Here is an 18193-nt window from a genome sequence, read left to right as displayed (position 1 = left end):
CACTGTGTTGTACACCTGAAACTAATGTAATACTGTGTGTCAACTACCCTTCAATTAAAAAATTAAAAAATAAAAAGATATACTGTCACAAGAAAATTTTGAGCTAAGATGTATGTACCTGAACCAGAAAAACCATGCATGTGTGAAGTATTGAGTACTCCAGGAATCATGTATAATGGCATTATCACCTAGTGACTTAAATTCTCTGGCAGATAGGAAAACTCTCAGGTTTCTCTAAATTTTCTGTTGGATGATGCTGCAAAGATTATTATTAGAGACACAGGCATAGTGCTTGGTGGAAAAATACTAAGTTAAGACTTGAGTGGTGAAACCCATTAAGAAACTCAACAAACTCCAAGTAGTACAAATACAGAGAAAACCATACCTAGACACATCACAGTACAATTAATTAAAGCAGTATGAGAGAAAATACACCACAGAAAGGAGAACAAGAAAACAGAATTAACAGATAATCTCTCATCGGAAACAATGGAAACCGAAAGATTGCAATGTGGAAAGGAACACTAGTACCATCAAAGAATTTAATATCCAATGAAAACTATTCCTAAAAAATAAAGGCAAACTAAAGCCATTATATCCAATGAAAAACTATTCTTGAAAAATAAAGGCAAACTAAAGCCATTATATCCAATGAAAACTATTCTTGAAAAATAAAGGCAGTCTAAGTAAATGGAGAGAAATGATATTCATGGACTGTAAGACTTACAAGATGGCAATTCTTTGCAAATTGAACTATAGATTAGAATCTTCTATTAAAATAAGCTTCCTCTTCTCCAACCAAGCCATTTGTTCATCTCCTCCATCCCAACTCCACCATATACTCTGCAACTCCAGTTATACTTTATACAGATAAAGTTATATAGAACTTTATACAGATAAAGTTCTCCATATGTCCCTGTGTCTCCAAACTCTTGACTGAAGGTTCATTACATATCCTACTCTTTAAATCAAAGAACCTTTCCCTAGGACACTGTGTGGCTATAGTGCCATCAAGAGCAGAGCGTACCATCTCCACATTCACACCTTCAGAGTCCAGGGTCAGTGTCAGAATCTTCATCATTCTTCAAAGCCAATTCTTCCCTTACCCCTCTTAAAAAAACATTTGCTCACCTAAGCTCCAGTCAAAATAGCATCTTCTACTATCTACTTCCCAACTGCCCTAATGCTTTAGTCACTTTTTCCTCCTTCATTCAGCAAGGCTTTACACCCACACCAGTCCTAATATAACCTCAAAGCTTGCCACTCAACCACCTCGCCATTCTTTGGCCTTGTTATCAACAGGGAGATTCTCTTCCATTGTCATCATTTGTTTAACGTCAGTCTTCCATAATGGACTAAGTTCCACGAAGATGGGAACCCAAGCTTTCTTGTTCACTGCTGAATCCCAGCACACAGCATAGTGTACACACTCAGTTAAATAAGGTGTTTTTTTCATCCCCACTAAATGCAAACATTGAGAGCTACTAGCAGGCCTGTGTAGCTTACAAGAGAACCAGCAAGGATAATAAAGTGCCTGGAAATCTTTATAAAAACAAACAAAGGGTGTTTTACCCAAAGGAAGTATTTGTCAGCTGATAAATAACTAAGTGAAAGTGACAGCTTCTTAAAATATAAGATCAACTGTATACAAAAGGTAAAGCTTACAATTCTGAGACTTGAATTAAGGAACTGGTTCTGCTACTAATTAGTGGCTTTATTTAATGTTACTGGGCCTCCATCTGCTCACCTACAAATTAAAGGAATTGGACCTTTTGAGTCCAAACATTCTCCCTTCATTCACGTCGAATAGTGCTCCACATGTAGAAAGCAGACCAACAAGAGTGTTGTAAGAAGGCAACCTGAGAACCTAGCACTGTCAAGATATGCATGAAGTTACCTTTCAAATAATATAATCTAAGAATACTAAGAGATCTTGCTGAGCTTCATACACATTTGGACTAGGATCAGAAGTTAGCAAGCTATAAACCCTGGGGCAGCCAACTGCTTATGTAAATAAAGGTTTATTGGAACAGCCATCCATTCAAGGATCCTCTCTGGCTGCTTCTCCTACTACAATGCAGTTGGATAGCTGTCAAATGAACCATATGGCCCACAAAACCTAAATTATTTACTATCTGACACCTTAAGAAAAAGTTTGCTGCCCCTCACCTCCTACTTATTAACACTAGCTTCTCTCTCTTAGACAGTAGATTGCTCATCTTCCAGTCAATGAAACCTTTTATTCCAAGAGTGCTCAAGATAAAACAAGCATTGAAGATTTAACTCACCTGCCCTCCTTCACTTTTTGTGCATTCCCTCGACATATGTAGTTTTCAATGTAACCATCACTGCAGTTGACTTTTGACCAATCTGGGTCACAAACATCCAAGAAGTGAGGCCGCAGTCTGCCTATTGAATACTTGGCAATGTCAGTCAGGGACTGACTAGCAGCAGCACCAAATAAAAATGTTCCAATGGCTTTGTAAATAGTGGCTATGTAGTTATTCCTGATAAAGGAATTTGAGTGCAAGAGGTTAAAGTAAACAGACAGGGTTTCTCCAATAATCATCTGAAAAAGAAACAGAAAAATAGTATGTTAAAGCTGCAACCAGGTATTTTAAACAAATTAAAATATAGAAAATAAAATGGTAAATTACAATCAAATCTGTTTTAAAACATGCCTCTTTTTTTCTATTTGCAAATGGAGAATCAAGATAGGATATCTAATTCTAAACCACAAAAAAAGGTGTCCTATCAATTGTGGATACTGCTTACAAAGCAGTGACTAGGCCAAAATAATTTAAAAAGTCTACCTAAAACAGTAAGACCTTATTACTTATTACTTTTCTTGAATTCAATTAAACCTGAGTTTTAATAAGTAGTCAATGATGTATCATGGCAGAAAAAAATCAAGTTCTGTTTAAAGAACACAAACTTCCCCAATTAGAATATATATAAATATATATATTCTTATATATATATTTAATTTTATATAAATAATTTTATCTGACAATGTCTTCATTTTTCTCAAACATTCCTTTGAATCAAAGATACCCATCATATTAAAAAAGGGTAAAATAATTTCAGGGAATAAAAATCCAGTATAAAAAGCAGGGACCTAACACTGAGGCCAAAGGGTTCAAAGGGCAGAGATTAGCTCAGAGGGCCTCCTAGGTCCTGCCTCTCTAGCAGACCTTTGGCACCAGCTTCCTTAACAAGTCTCAGTAAAACTGAGACTTCTCTAAAAAAACATTTCTCCTTCTCTAAAAAAAACATTTCAAATGACTCCTTCTTTATTTTTCACTAAAATTGAAGGTAAAGCCTCCCAAGATTTTAGAGAGAGAGAGTGTGTGTGTGTGTGTGTGTGTGTGTGTGAGCGCATGCCAGTGTAATGAGTTCAAAGGCATAAAAAGTTTTCCAAATACTTTACAAGTTCACAGAACAATACTCTGAGAAATTCAAAAAACAGTGAATGGCAACATTACAAAAAAATTACATTTTCAGATAAAAATAAGCCACACTCTAGCTACCTGAGATGAAAATAACAGTTATGGAACAGTGTACTTGCTAATTTATGTTGGGGTGGAGGGAGGATATAAATCACAAAGTTTCACTTAAGATACTTAGTAGTTAAGCTACTTCATCTTAAATTTACATAAACAATTTTACAAAGCATTCAAACATATCCATTTAGTGAAAATTAACTGTCTTTAGGGTGAGCCTTACCAAAGGTGAAATAAATGGTTGCTTTTCAATAACCTACTGCCAAAAATTCTTTCTTCATCTGGGTCAACAGCTCCTAAAATTCCCTAATTACAATGTTATACCTTCAACAACTAGACTATGAATTCTACAAAAGCAAGAATCAATTTTTAGTCCCTGAATAGAAAGCTAGTACCACAAGTGACCTACAACACAATAACTATCAGTAAATTTTAATAAAAGGTGCTCTTGTTGCCTCTTGTGTAAAAAGTAAACACCCTTAAACACATTAAGTCCCACAGCAATAATATATTCCTCATTACAGTCCTTAATGTGAATGACTTAATCAGATCCTTTTCTGAGAACAGGTCTCACAGGAGGAGAAAACCTTACACACTTCTGGGGACACCACAGCTCTGTGGTTTCACTCAGCGTGCTCCCCGCTGCCTCCAAGGACCTTGAGTTGAAGTACATACCAGCTCCTCAGGCTAAGGTGTTACAGCAACTGCCTTGCCAGATTAGCAGCAAAGAGGGATTTCTCTAATGTTTTGTTATGGAATTGATCTTTAATAATTGAAAATATATACCAAGTATATGAATCAACAATTTGGCAGCTGAAGCTTCCAGATCTCAGCTGTTACTTCTGTGTAAGCACTCAACTTTTTCCAGAAACAGGTATTGATCTTTTTTAGCCTTCCTAGTCATAATGACCATTATTTAGGGCCATCCAAACCCTGGTTCTTATCACAGATGACAGAAACTATCAGCTCATTCAGAGAATTCAGACACCTAGTCACAGATCAAAAGCTTATCTAAAGAAGAAAACTGAAACTTAACCTCTAGTACTGGAAAAGGATGGGGGACTCTAAAGCTGACAAATACAAAGTCAACTCCCATCATTTATTATTATGTGCTCTATCTTTATTGAAAGAAATAGACAATAGAGAAGTTCTAAATTGATTCTTCTAAATTAAATACAGGGATGTGTCTGTGAATTTCACCTACACGTGACAGTCATATATTTGTTTCATCTTAATACCTTATCCTGACCTTTGAGCCATTTATGCCAAGTCATAGCCTGCATTGAAGTCCACACTTAAGCTAAATGTGGCCTAATCTTAGAGCTGGAATGACTTGTCATGTGTTATTTACTCATATTCTAAAGATAGGATAAATTATTAAGGAACAAAAGATAATGCCAGGGGAATAAAACATTACTTTTGAAGATCTAAGCTAATGATTACCTAAGTCAGCATGATTCAACCATTTAAAGCCTCTGCACACATTATTTTCTCATCATCTCTTTTATAAATCTCCACCAAGCAAGATGATTTCTACATTTCTACTCTGTACTCATAGTTATGTGTCTTCCACTCAGGGCCCAACTTCTCAAAATAATAGTCTATAATCACTGGCATACTTTCACTCCATCCTAAGTATCTCTAACTCCCTCCATTCCCTTTAGTCTACTGAATCTCTCTCAAAAGTCAAAATGGATCTGATGTAATCTATCAGATTCAACAGATTTTTATCAACCTTAATTTACCTCATCTTCTTAGTAATATTTGACATCACTGAACATTTCCTTCTTACTGAAATTCTCCCTTGGCTCCTGAGGAATTAGATTAATTCTAGTTCTCTACCAGGCTCCCTCAATCATTCATATATTTGTGGATCATTACAAGTCACAAAAAAGGCCTGGAGTGGAGTCTGAATCATAGTCATGACCTTTTTTTAAGGAAAAGATTTACTTTCTAGTAAACATAATTAAATAAATCTAACCAAGTGCTGCTTGAAAGAAGCTGAGTTAATAAACTGAAATTATTTTAAAATCAGTACTTAAAACCACTGCCTTAAGCTGTGCTTGAATTTCTTGACATGGCTGATATGAAAATAGTACTTTTACAGTACCTTTAAAGCAGTCTGTTCTCTTTTAAGAAAACTACACTCAATTTACTTGCTGCTCTATTAAATATGAAAATAATTTTCTCCCAGTCTAAAACAGTCAAAACTGCCAAGTTAATGAAATCTTTTGCTAACTGAGTGTTGTGTCAGGCCCTGTTCTTGCTGGGCTGGCCACACACACCTGCAAGGTGCCCAGCCAGCAGGCAGCACCTGTCCTCTTGCAGGTTTCTGGGCCTTGAAGGAATTCTGTAGTTGTGTTTGTGCAGCGTACTTTTTTACTGAGACACACAGAAAAGGAGAAGTGCAAGAGTGATGTTTGAGTACTTGAATCTTTTCTGAAATCAGCTGTTTGCAACTAAGAGTCCTACTAAAAGTTGTATATTTAAATAGCTAGTAATCTCTCAGAAACATATATACTTAAAAAAAAAAAAAGACCCTACTCTTACTCCCTCCTTAATAGAAGAATCATAGACTTGGCCTTCTTTCTTTTAGTAGTAAAACTTTCGTAGTAAAAACTTATAGTACTTATAAAAAAAAGATTCATCTAAGATTAAAGGGATCCACTGATTTCTAGAAATTTCACCATACTTGTCATAGCATTACCAACATTACCACACACTCACTCCAGTTTTATTCTAGCACCTAGCACAGGCAGGCAGCAAGGACACCAAGAAAAACCTTCAAGAAGCTCATTCTCATGAAACAAACATTTGTTTAGCAGAGTTTTTTTAATTACATACCACAAATTATGAGTGGATTAACTTTTAGTGCTGATAAAAAGCTGTGATCATTCTTAAATAAGACACTGAAATTTCTAAACTAAGTAGTATTTTTTTTTTTAGGTAAACTCCAAAACAGATAAGACAAATATGCTATTACCTTGCTTGCCTATCTCCTAGATGGGTCCATATTTTCTGCTTTTAACTAACATAAATCTTGCTTTTAAAATTAGAACTTATGGAGCACGAAACTAATCTAAATCACAGAATCTCTGGGTCACAAGATTATAAGAATCATCTAGTCCAATCACTTGAAGTCTTCTACCTAAAGCACATTCTCTAAGCAGTCCTACCTGAAATCCTAGAAAACAACAGTTACTATTGTGTTTCAGAATTAATAAAAATTCTTCTGTATTCACTGCTAATTATATCTACAACTTTGGCTTTTCTCTCCAGTTTCTGGCATTTTCTAAAAATTCTTTAAAGTAAACACAGGTTAAATGAAGTCTTAACATTAATTTTTCTTCTCTAGAATTCAGTAACTAGAAAATAAGTGCATACACACATATTCAATAAATTATAAAATATATAATATCCTAAGTCTAAAAAAGTATGCTAGAAACATACTGATGTAACATTTATTTACTGCAAGATTACTGAAAAAATAGCATATCATAGCTCTAAAAAAATCACTGACTGGAAAGATTAGCATAAAACCTACACATACACCCTAATGTTCTTCTAATTATGTACTGTTATTCTTTTGGCCCCACTTAAAATAGCTGAGATTATTTTGCTCAATTAAAGGTTAAAAAAAACACACATTGTTTTGGAGGGTTATGCATTCAATCATTAACAGATAATACAAAACTTTGTCATTGCCCAAAAGTGATAAACTTGGAAAAGTGGATTTAACTTACAACGATTATACTGAATGGAATGATTATTCCACCTAACAACGCATAAGGTATGGTGTCTTCTTTGTAAGGGTACTTGATGGACTCATCATTACAGAATACTCCTCGCTGGAAGGGGGTATGCCTTGAAGTAAGAATTGCAAAAGGCAATCCAGCTAGCAAAAGGAATAAATGAAAATATCATTAAAAAGGAAATATCAAAACTAATTAATGGCAGTAATAATCCCCAGAGACTATGTTTCAAAATGCATTTGCCATGAAAATAAATAAAAGCACGTATTAAAAGGAAATGCATGCAACAGAAGTTAGAAAGGTTACAGTTTAGGATAAAGATCTTTTTTGTATAGGAAACAATGCTCCCAAGTCCTCTATTAACCAATTTAACCAAAAGCATCTTCTTGCCTTTGTTTCTAACCAAATACACTAAATGGGCATTAGAAAAAAAATCCTTTCTCATGTTCTTTTCTGTGTTTTAATCACAGCGTTTTCAACACTATTTACAAACCAATTTGACACGAATGTGCTTCCAAAAGGATAACAGCATTTTGACATTCCCTGTTTTGTCTCTATATTACTACCACATTCGGCCAGGTCACGGTCACTGGCTAAGCTATCCAAGTGTCTAAATAACATGCTATCCACTTGTTTCTGAACTGCCAACAGCAAGTTTGGGGCTCTGTGAAAATGAGTCTGAACTTAAACCAAGTTGTTTAAGAAAAGATGGACAATGAAGTCAAACACAAAAACACCTAAAAGACAGCTCTCTGTTTTTATTATCAGAGTTTTCGTAAAGATCATGTCTCACACTCACCTCCTAAAATGTCTAATTTTTTGCCTAAATGTCAACTTTAAGAATTCGGTTCTCCTTTCTTTCACTGAACCTGGCATACTGCAGGTTAATACTGCAGCATACTGACTAACACCGCTTTGTAAAAGAGAGTTTAGCAGAAACCCTCAACATGATGTCTGCATCAAGACTTACCCAACTATGGAAAGTTCTTTCCCTAAGTGACCCATTCTCCCAGCAGTAATACCATAACCACCAAGCTACTCACTATATATTCAAATGCCCTTTCTGTGAAGCACCAAGTTTTAATGACCACTTACAGTTAACTCCACTAAAGCCCTAAAGGCTGAATGACAACCAAGACTGCCACGCTGCCTACAAACAGCAAATGTGTTTAATCTACAAGGGCCAAATGAAAAGGAGAAGCATATTTCTACTTCTTTTATTTATCTTCCTGTTTTGCATTTAGACCCTGAACACATGAACCAAAATTTATTTCTTTGCGTTAGCTGATTTGCCAATAGCTGTGAACCTACTAGAAGTCTTTAAGGATGTTCACAAAGTTCCCAAAGCCATACTTCTACTAAATGCTACATTTTTTAATAAAAATTAAACTAGAGCTCACTTTGCTACCTCTCATACATGAATTCAGACTATCCTCTGAGTCACCAAATTGTTCACATTCAGAGGAATGGGGTGAAATGCCCAAGCCTTAATACAAATACCACGTTGCAGCATAAACCTTTTTACTCACCAGCACACACTGTGAAGGTGAACTCTCAGCTCTGTGATTTAGTTGTTGCCTCCCCTATACAATAACTAACTACTCATCCTTCAAACAATAACTATACTCTAACCCAATAAGCAAACTTCCTTTTGCATTTACAAAGAACCACTTCTACAACTGATTTTACTTGTAAGAACTCTATACATAAAGTGGAAACTTTTGGTGTATACATTGCACATTTTTCTGAATTGGTTGAAATTTTTCAATGAGCATTTCTTTTTTTTGGAATAAGAAAAGATAACTAGTGAAGTTAAATCCACAGAGGATTAGTGCCCAAAACTCAGTACATCTCATCGTGTCCTTATTCTCAAGAAAAATTCATATTAATATACCCATATATATTGAAAAATGTTAACAGGCATATCCATTAAGTTGTTTCTGTTTCCCATGACCACAAAACTTATGTTAGAAATTATTCTTAGATTTGGAAAAACAGTTTGTGGATATTTTTAGGATAGAAGGGAAATAAAATAGAATCACATAAAGCATAATTAGTCCATATTTTTTTAAAAAAGGAATATTCACATGAGCAAATACTCAGTGGATCCATTGTGCATGGAATTCTGCTAGGTGTTGCCAGGAACACAGAGATGAATAAGACATAGCACCTAACTACAGCAGAGAATAAACAGAAGTACAAAGAGCTACGAAGGTTCAAAAGAGAAGGAGAACTGGTCAGGCTCTAAGTGATAATGTGCAAAAAGCTGGTGGTTATCAGTCAGAATCTCAGTAGAAGAAGTGTGGTGCAGAGACAGAGATTGGAGCTACAAAGGACCTCTGAAGCTAGACAGGTAAAAGAAATTGTGCAGGACAGATCTGAAGTAAAACTAAGTGGAAGGTAAGGTACAGGGCAACAGCAATATCAAAGGGATGAGTGGAGGAAGAAGATCCACTGAGGCAGCCTTGGTGGGCTGAGGTAAGGTCAGGAGAGAGTAATGGCACTGAGGTCAAGTCCAGAAAGAGCATTTCAGGAGGTGGTGACTGGTCCCATGTCCAGTGGGTTTTCAATTGCCAGGTTTATAAAGGTGGTTTTGATAAGGAAGAAGGGGTAGAAACCAGAGCATAGAGGTTTTAGTAAGGAATGATAAGAAAGAAAATAAGCATGACTCTACCACAAGTGCACACTAGTCTTCTGAGACTTTAAGTAAAGAGAAACAACAGAACCACAGTAGGCCTTAGGAATATTTTTAAATTAATAATAATACTTGAAACCTCTCATATAAGCCCATGGAGATATACTACATTGAAGTCATTACCCAATGCCATTTCATTTTCACTAATTAACTAAACCTAAATATAGACCCCTGAAAGGGGGATGGAGAGGAAGACCAAATTGCCAGTTGCTCACTGACATATTTAAGGCTCAAAAAGATTCCTGCTCTGGAAATTTTGGAATTGGAGCAAAGACTGACTTAGAGCTGGCAAACAGTACTGGGCCAAGCACAAGGAAGACTGGCTGAAGAAGAGTGTGAGGACAAAGCCAGTGTGCAAAGGGAACCGAAGTGACTAGCCTGACCCCTGCGAGTGAGTAATGGAGAAAGCAGTTTTGGATCCCCATTGCCAAAGGGCCTTGCTGATCTTGCTGCTTGTGGGTTGTTAGAGGGCCTTATATCCTTTCAGCAAAACCCAACTTTACTTAAGCTAGTTAGAAAAGGACCCTACTCCTTGTAACCAATAGAGCCATAACTAAAACAATGATAACTATTCCCCTACTTTGAGAGCATGTAGATAATTATTAATTTTTTTGATTATCCTAAAAAGTGCTATAGTGAACATTTCCAAATACCAATCTTTGTTTGCATTTCTAATTACTTTTTTAGAATAAATTTTTCATGTGGAATTTAGGCCAAAGGACATAAACTTTAAGGTCCTTGACAAACTGCTCCAGAAGAGTTACATTACACCACCAATTTACTCTACCAGCCACAGTGTATGAAAGTTTGAAAAAATGTCATAACTTAAGTAAAGATATCTGATACTATCTTCCTCGTTTACTATAGATATCAAGGCAAAAGGGGAAGGGTTCCATGTGCTCTTGTATCAATTCAAATTAAACACTCGTCCCCTTTTACTTGAAAGATTACATCTCTAAATCCCTTTTCATTATTTGCCAAATGATTGCATTTGTCCAATAATGTTACTCTTAATACTTCAGTTTACAAAATTTGTTTTCATTCTTTTTTAAACAACTCTATTGAGGTACAATTTACAAACCACAAAATGCATCTACTCTCAGTATATAATTCAGTGATTTTGGTAAATGTACAGAGTTGTGCAACCATGATCCCAATCCAGTTTTAGAACATTTTCATTACCCAAAATATTCCCATGAACCCATTTACATTCAGTCCTTGTTCCCACCACCAAGCCTAGGCAACCAGTTATCTGTTTTCTGTCTCTACAAACATTTGCCTCTTCTTATTTCATATACAGAATGACACAATACGTAGCATTTCCTAAGTGGCTAGCATAATGTTTGGGGGGTTCATCCATGTTACAGCATGCATTTTGTTCCTTTTTATTGCTAATTAATATCCTATTGTATGCATATACTAGATTCTGTTTACCCATTCACCAGTTAATAGATGTTTCTTTCCAGTTTTTGTCTATTATGACTAATGCCACTATAAACATTCACATGCAAGCCCTTGTGTGGACATACATTTTCCTTTTTAACCTAGGAGCGGAATGGCTGGGTCACAAGGTAAGTTAACATTTAACTTTTTAAGAAATTGAGAAACTCTTGTCTAAAGCGACGACATGACTTTATAATCCCACATTCTGCTTTTTAATAAGCCCATGTAGCTATTCATATTAGTCCCTTTAAGAATCAGATTCCTACATACTCACCCATAAATAAATGAAGCTTTCTACCTCCTACTAACGAATATCTATAATGGTTCAAAAGAGAGCATGTGATATTGGTAACTCATCACTTCCACAAACTAAATACCACAAGAACACTTCTTCATCTGTGGGATTCACATATAAAGTATAAAAATCAAATGAATAATCAAATCTGACTTGATTGCTTATAGTTCATGATTCGTGATCAAAACAGAAAGTTTCTGTGATATGAGTGCCCTTGCATTGTTCACCATCTAAGAACTTGTTCACCAAGTAAGAACTTGTTCGTTATGCTTCAGAAGATTGGAGACCGTTGAGAGTTGGAGTTGATTAATGATTGTGCATTGAGTCCCCTATACAGAATTTTATTGTTATTAACAACCATTTGATCAATAAATATGAGAGGTGCCCTCTCAGCACTACTCTTGTGCTGTTACCCCTTGAGTCCCCTGGCTGGTCCTTTCAGGTCTTCGATAACTCATCGTGTCTCCTCCCTTATCTGCAGGTCAGAAGCAGGGAGGGACCAACATTCATCCTTTACCAAAGACAGGAAAAGACAACATAAGAACAAGGTCACACATCTTCTTTAACTTCCTCCTGCACAAATACTCAGATCTTTAAACCATGATATAAATACTAATGACTATGTTAGAAAGACTGGTGGTAGGTATCCAGCAAACTGAGAAACTGTGGTAAAACTTTTTTTACATGTGAAGGAAACTCTTCCAACAGTGAAAACCACACAAATGCCTCCAGAAAATAATAGTCTAAAGTTTACCCATGGTGTAACATAGATTGATATTTTGTTCCTTTTTGTTGCAGAATAGTATTCCATTACATGGATATAAAACATATCAGATGCCCAAGAGAGAGTGGCACGCAACCCCAGAATCCACAGTAGAAAATCATCAAGGGACACACTGCCTCAGGGCTAACAGCAGTAGGCAACAGCCTGATAAATTCCGACACAAAGTTGTCAGGCACCTCGAGATCTGCTGCAAGATCAGGCACCATATTTAAATAGCCTGGAAGATAAGAAGACCCCATTGGTAGACCAAAAGACCCCATCAAACAGAGAATATGATTTCCACTGGTGAAATACCTGAGATCACATTCTTCTCCTATTGCCTTAACGAAGTGGAAGGATGTAGATCAAGACTAGAAACCTAAAGAAGCCAAAGGTAGAGGCTAAGCTGTAGAATAGTGGAGTCTATTATTATTTTTGCCACCTGACTGTACTCCTAGGCTAAACAAATTATGTGTATGTGAGGTGTGTGTGTGTATTTAGTCTACCTCTCTATTAGGTCATTTGAAAAATCTATGTTGGCTTATTTACCAGCGGGGAAAATTCCAAGTAGGAAAGAGTCAATTTTAAAAATGCAAATTGTCAAAAGATGCTAGTGAGAATCTAAAATATGATCTTACTTAATAAGAGAGTAAAAAGAATATTACAATGCCTTATTTCTTCTGCTTCTGCTTATATTTAAGAGAATGAAACTGTGGTAACTATTCAAGAGATCCTGTGAAGTTACTCTGCTCTGTTCAGACATGAACAGAGTGCACTAGGGTACATTGGGGCATGTGATAAAATGTAGTTCAGGAAATAGAAGAAATGAATCAGAAACAAAAATGATTACTGAAATTCACCAAAAAAAGGAGCCAAGAAGAGAGAACTAAGATCAAGAGTGTTTTATAACTAAAAGAATACTGGACCAGGACTACTGCATTCCTTTATTACTTAAAGTCTTACTGTACTTCTTTTTGCTGTAAACAATTAAAAGCAGTTACCTTACACAATATGTACTCTCATGGTTACATGGAGTGCTATCTGAGTATATCTCATTAATATCAATCTTTACTAGAAGTAGGATTTTTTAAAACTGAAAAATATTTTCAACCTGCATGACAAATTATAACTAAAATAAACTGAAGCTATAATATTTTCCTGTTTGTATATTATCACCCTATCTTAAAAGAAGAATTCTGAAAACAGTTTAATATTAACTATATCTGAACACAACTCGGTATACAGGCAAAAAGATTAAGAAACTTCATCTATAATAGAAGTCTTAAGAATCCAGGAAACCTAAGGAAAGTGTAAAATCAATTGTTATTTTGTCAACATTAAGGGACCTTATAATTCAACATCCTGAGTACCTTTTCCTACTACTCTGTACCAGGCACCCATTTGAGGAGGGGAGGAACTACAGGTACAGCACAGGTTTCCTATAGTGGCCAAATTCTGGATTTATTCTGAAAGTAGAGTCAGCAGTATTTGCTGATGATGGATTGGATACGAGTGTTGGAAAAGAGGAGTCAACAATCATCCTGAGGTTTCCCATTTGAGAGACCAGAAGTTTAAAGTTGCATTAACTGAGATGGGAAGATTGGAGACTGAGTGGGGAGGTCAAGGGACAGATCAAGAGTTCCTAACTGGGTGCATCAGGATTGAGATGCTTATTGGTAGAGATGTCAAATAGGCAGTTGGTTATAAAAGTCCATTGAGGAAGAGGTCCAGGCCAATGACATAAATCTGGCATAGAGGTGGTATTAGAGACATGAAACTGGATGAGATCGAGATCATCAAGGAGCAAATATAGATAGAGGAGAAAAGAGGACCCAAGGACTGATATCTGTAGTGCTGCAAAATAAAAGGTCAGAAAGAAGAGAAAGGACTTGCAAAAGACAGTGAGAGAAAGCAGCCAGTAAGGTAGAATTAAAACCAGGATAGTGTAGGAAATCCCAAGGAACCTATCTCAAAATTGCTAGAACTAATAAGTGAGTATAGCAAGGATACAGGATATAAGGTCAATATTCAAAAATCAATCATATTTCTATATATTATCAATGAACAAAATGAAAACTAAAATTAAAAGCACAATCACATTTATAATAGTTATAAAACTGAAATACTTAGGCATAAACCTAAGAAAATATGTATCTGTATGCTGAAAACTATGAAACACTGCTGAAAGAAAGCAAAGACCTAAGTAGATGGAAAGCCATCATCTTTAGAGACTGTAAGATTTAATGAGGTAAAGATGTCAATTATACCCAACTGACATCTTTGATGCAATTCTTATTGATCTAGCTTTAATGCAATTCTTATCAAAATTCCAGCTAGATACTTTTATAAACACACTGATTCTAAAATGCATATAGAAAAGCAAGGAAAGTAGATAGCTAAAACAATTTTGAAAAAGAATAATAAAGTTGGAATGAAGTCACACTCCCTGAATTCTTTTAAGAAAAATGTAGCTGTACTTTATTTTCCCCCCACTCAATTTTAAGCTACTCATTGTAGTAGATCCTTGAACAACAAAAGTTATGAACTGTGTGGGGGCACTTACATACAGATTTGTTTTCTATAACTATAATAGAGTACTGCAAATATTTTCCTTATGATTTTCTTAATAACATTTTCTTTAGCTTACTTTATTGTAAAAATACAGCATATAATATGTATAACATACAAAGTACATGTTAATTACTTACATTATCAGTAAGGCTTCCAATCAACAGTAGGCTATTAGCAGTTAAGTTTTGGGGGCTTACAAGTTATATGCAGATTTTCTACTGCACAGGGATTGGCACCCCTAACCTCTGCATTGTTCAGGAGTCAACTGTATATTCTTTTTACCATCTGATATATAGTTACAGTAACAAGACAGTGTGGTTTAAGTGGAAGGCAAAGGCAAATACATCAATAGAGCAAGAACAGTCTAGAAATAGATTCACACAAGTACAGCCACCTAACTATTTTTTATGAAGGTACAAAAGCGATTTAATGGAGAAAGGAGAGTGTTTTCAGCAAATGATGTTGGAACAATTGGTCATCCATACACACACACACACACACACACACACACATACACATAAATGAACCTCAACCTAAACCTCACACTTTACACAAAACTTCACACAAAATGGATCACAGAGATAAGTATAATATAGAAAACCATAAAACTTTCAGAAGAAAACATTAAAAAAATTTTTTTAACATGGTGAAGGTGAAGAATTTTCAGATCAAAAGCAGTATATCAAAGAAAAAATACACTTTATTCATCAAAATTAAAAACTTTTGCTCTCAAAACACTTTTAAGAGAATGAAAAGACAAGCAACAGACTGAAGGGGGAAAAACTTGCAAAGCACATATACACCAAAAGACTTTATGTATCAGGAATATATAAAGATCTCTCTAAACTCCACAGTTAAAATGAAATCTCATCACAAAATGAGCAAAAGACTTGTATACTTCACCAGTAGATACATAGATAGCAAACATGTGAAATGATGTTCAACACCAGTAGCCACTAGAAAAAGCAAATTAAAGCCCTAATGAGATATCACTACACACCTATTAGAATGACTAACACAAAAACACTAATGATACTAGTGCTGGTGAAGACGCACAACAACTGGACTTATATATTACTGGTGAAAATGCAAAATGCTGCTCTACTCTAGAAAAGTTCGGCAGATTCTTAAAAGTTTAAACATACATTTTACTGAAAGACTCTGCAATGCCACTACAGGGTATAGAAAAATGAAAATTTATGTTCATCCCAAAACCTACAGACACATGTTCAGGAAGTTACCTGTAATTGTCAAAAACTAAAAATAACCAATATGTCCCTGAATGGAAAGATAAATAAACTGTGGAATATACTACTCAACAGTAAAAATATAAGCTACTGATGCACTTAACAATTTGGATAGATGAAGATCACTTTTAACAACTTGGAAATTAGTGGTGACTAACAGACTGTTTCCACGAAGGTGGTGATTAAAGAGTAGAATGCTTAAAATTCAGATTATGGATGGAAGGGTTTAAATTATTAGAAAAGGCATCTTTGAAGTAGAAAAGTTAAGGGAACTGAGAATTTCTTTTTAAAATTGGGGAAAGGGAAAAACAATTTATTCTTGGAATTGAAAGATTCCCAAGAAGGCTACTGAATTGTATCAAATACAGTAAGTAACCAAGCATTCTTCGAGAGTTGCTTTAAGGTCCAGAGAAAAGCTTATTAATGCCCTAAATGAGTAAAAAGACAGAAAATGAGAAAAGATCAGGGAAAGAAATACAGGCAAAACATTCCACCCCCGCTTAAAAGGTGAATAATTGGCAGTGCCTTTCTCCAAAGTACAATACTTAAGTGTTGTGCTATACTGGGAGTTAAATCAGTGAATTCTGTTCTTAAGAACAAGGGCAGACTATGATACAGGTGTAGTATCTGCATCAATGAAACAAACCCTCTTCTCATGGTTTTCTGATAAACCAAGAAGCATCCTTTTTGTAGTTAGAGAAATACATATGAACAGATTCAGTAACTTCTATAAGGTCACACTGAACTTCAGAAGTGCAGCTAAGAAACAGATTCAAATTAAATTTTTCATTCTTAGAGTCTAGATCAAAATTCAGAAACCTTCTAAGGAGATAAAGGCAACCCAGACAGACAAACTCTGTGTGCTCTGGGGGATACTATCACACTAACCCCAGTTTCCTACCGCTGTTCCCTAATCTAATCTTCACCACCTAGACTCACATCCTTCACTATGAACTGAGAAGAGAAAACCAAAGAGTTTCTAGAACTTATCCAGTTCTGTCAAAACAGACCCACTCCACAGTGAAGACAACGAGGAACTGTCAAAAAGGACCTGAGCAACAGAGCAGAGCAGCACCAAGGGAGTGAAAACTCCCCCCGCTGGGCCTCTCGGTAGCTCTGGCAGAGAACCACCAGCCAACTCCGAGTCGCCACGGGGAAAGAGAGCATGTGGAACACAGTAGTACTTCATACACAACTGACAATGACAGAAGAAACACAGCCTTCCATTTACCATACATGCAAAAATCCTAAACCAAACAACATGCACCCAAATTACGTAATTTTCAAAGGGAATAAGCAAAATTCTATAGTAAACAAAATGGGTACCTTCCCAGTTGCTCTTTTCATCTCTTTGCCCAGCAATTTTCTTCACAAAACAGTTACTCTCCCCGCCGGAAACAGAATTTGATGCTAAAATTAAACAAGGGTATATGCGCCCAAGTTACAGAGAAATTAATTTGACAGAAATTTCACTTTTTCTCCCACATTTTGATAGCTTCTAAAAGAATGTTTTTGGGTATGTCAGAAGACTAACTCTCAAGTATAGTAAGAATGCATCTGATTAAATACATATGGATATTTAACTAAACAGGACTGGTACACTGTGCTTCTCAGTATTCTACTGAGAAAATAAGTGAATTAATAGACCATTCTCCTACTTTTACTGCCCTGCCCTGTTTATTCTCCTTCTAGATATAACAAGATCCCAAACTGGATCTCTCCCCACGCCCACTCAGCCCTCCAAGCAAAGGAAGGTGTTGGAGAGCCATCTAAAAAGATGTCCTCCTGGCTCCTACGCACGCTGCTGCCACAAAAGCAGCAACTGGAAGTGCTTTCTGAATGTTACGTTGCTCTAAGATGCTGTTGACTGTCCACAGCCCAAAAATAGATCTAAAAACACAAAAGTTTTCTTTCTACAAGTAAA

The 18193-nt window shown here is 35.8% G+C and overlaps 1 protein-coding gene across 3 annotated transcripts in view; it reads right to left on the bottom strand.

Annotated features, from left to right (window-relative positions):
* PLPP1 (phospholipid phosphatase 1) overlaps positions 1–18193 on the bottom strand; it is a 91905-nt gene that overhangs the window by 29964 nt on the left and 43748 nt on the right. The window contains exons 2-3 of one of the 3 annotated variants that reach the window (XM_037022313.2): positions 7247–7398; positions 2289–2569 (exon numbers count right to left, since the gene is read on the bottom strand). In XM_037022313.2, the coding sequence (XP_036878208.1) occupies positions 2289–2569; positions 7247–7398 (433 nt within the window). The remainder of the gene's footprint in view (positions 1–2288; positions 2570–7246; positions 7399–18193) is intronic. The other 2 variants (XM_037022314.2, XM_037022315.2) reach the window with 2 other exon arrangements.

Source organism: Manis javanica, chromosome 1 (assembly GCF_040802235.1).
Source record: "Manis javanica isolate MJ-LG chromosome 1, MJ_LKY, whole genome shotgun sequence".
Taxonomy (NCBI): Eukaryota; Metazoa; Chordata; class Mammalia; order Pholidota; family Manidae; genus Manis; species Manis javanica.
Note: the sequence above shows the minus strand (reverse complement) of the source record. Positions and strands in the feature narration are given on the sequence as shown.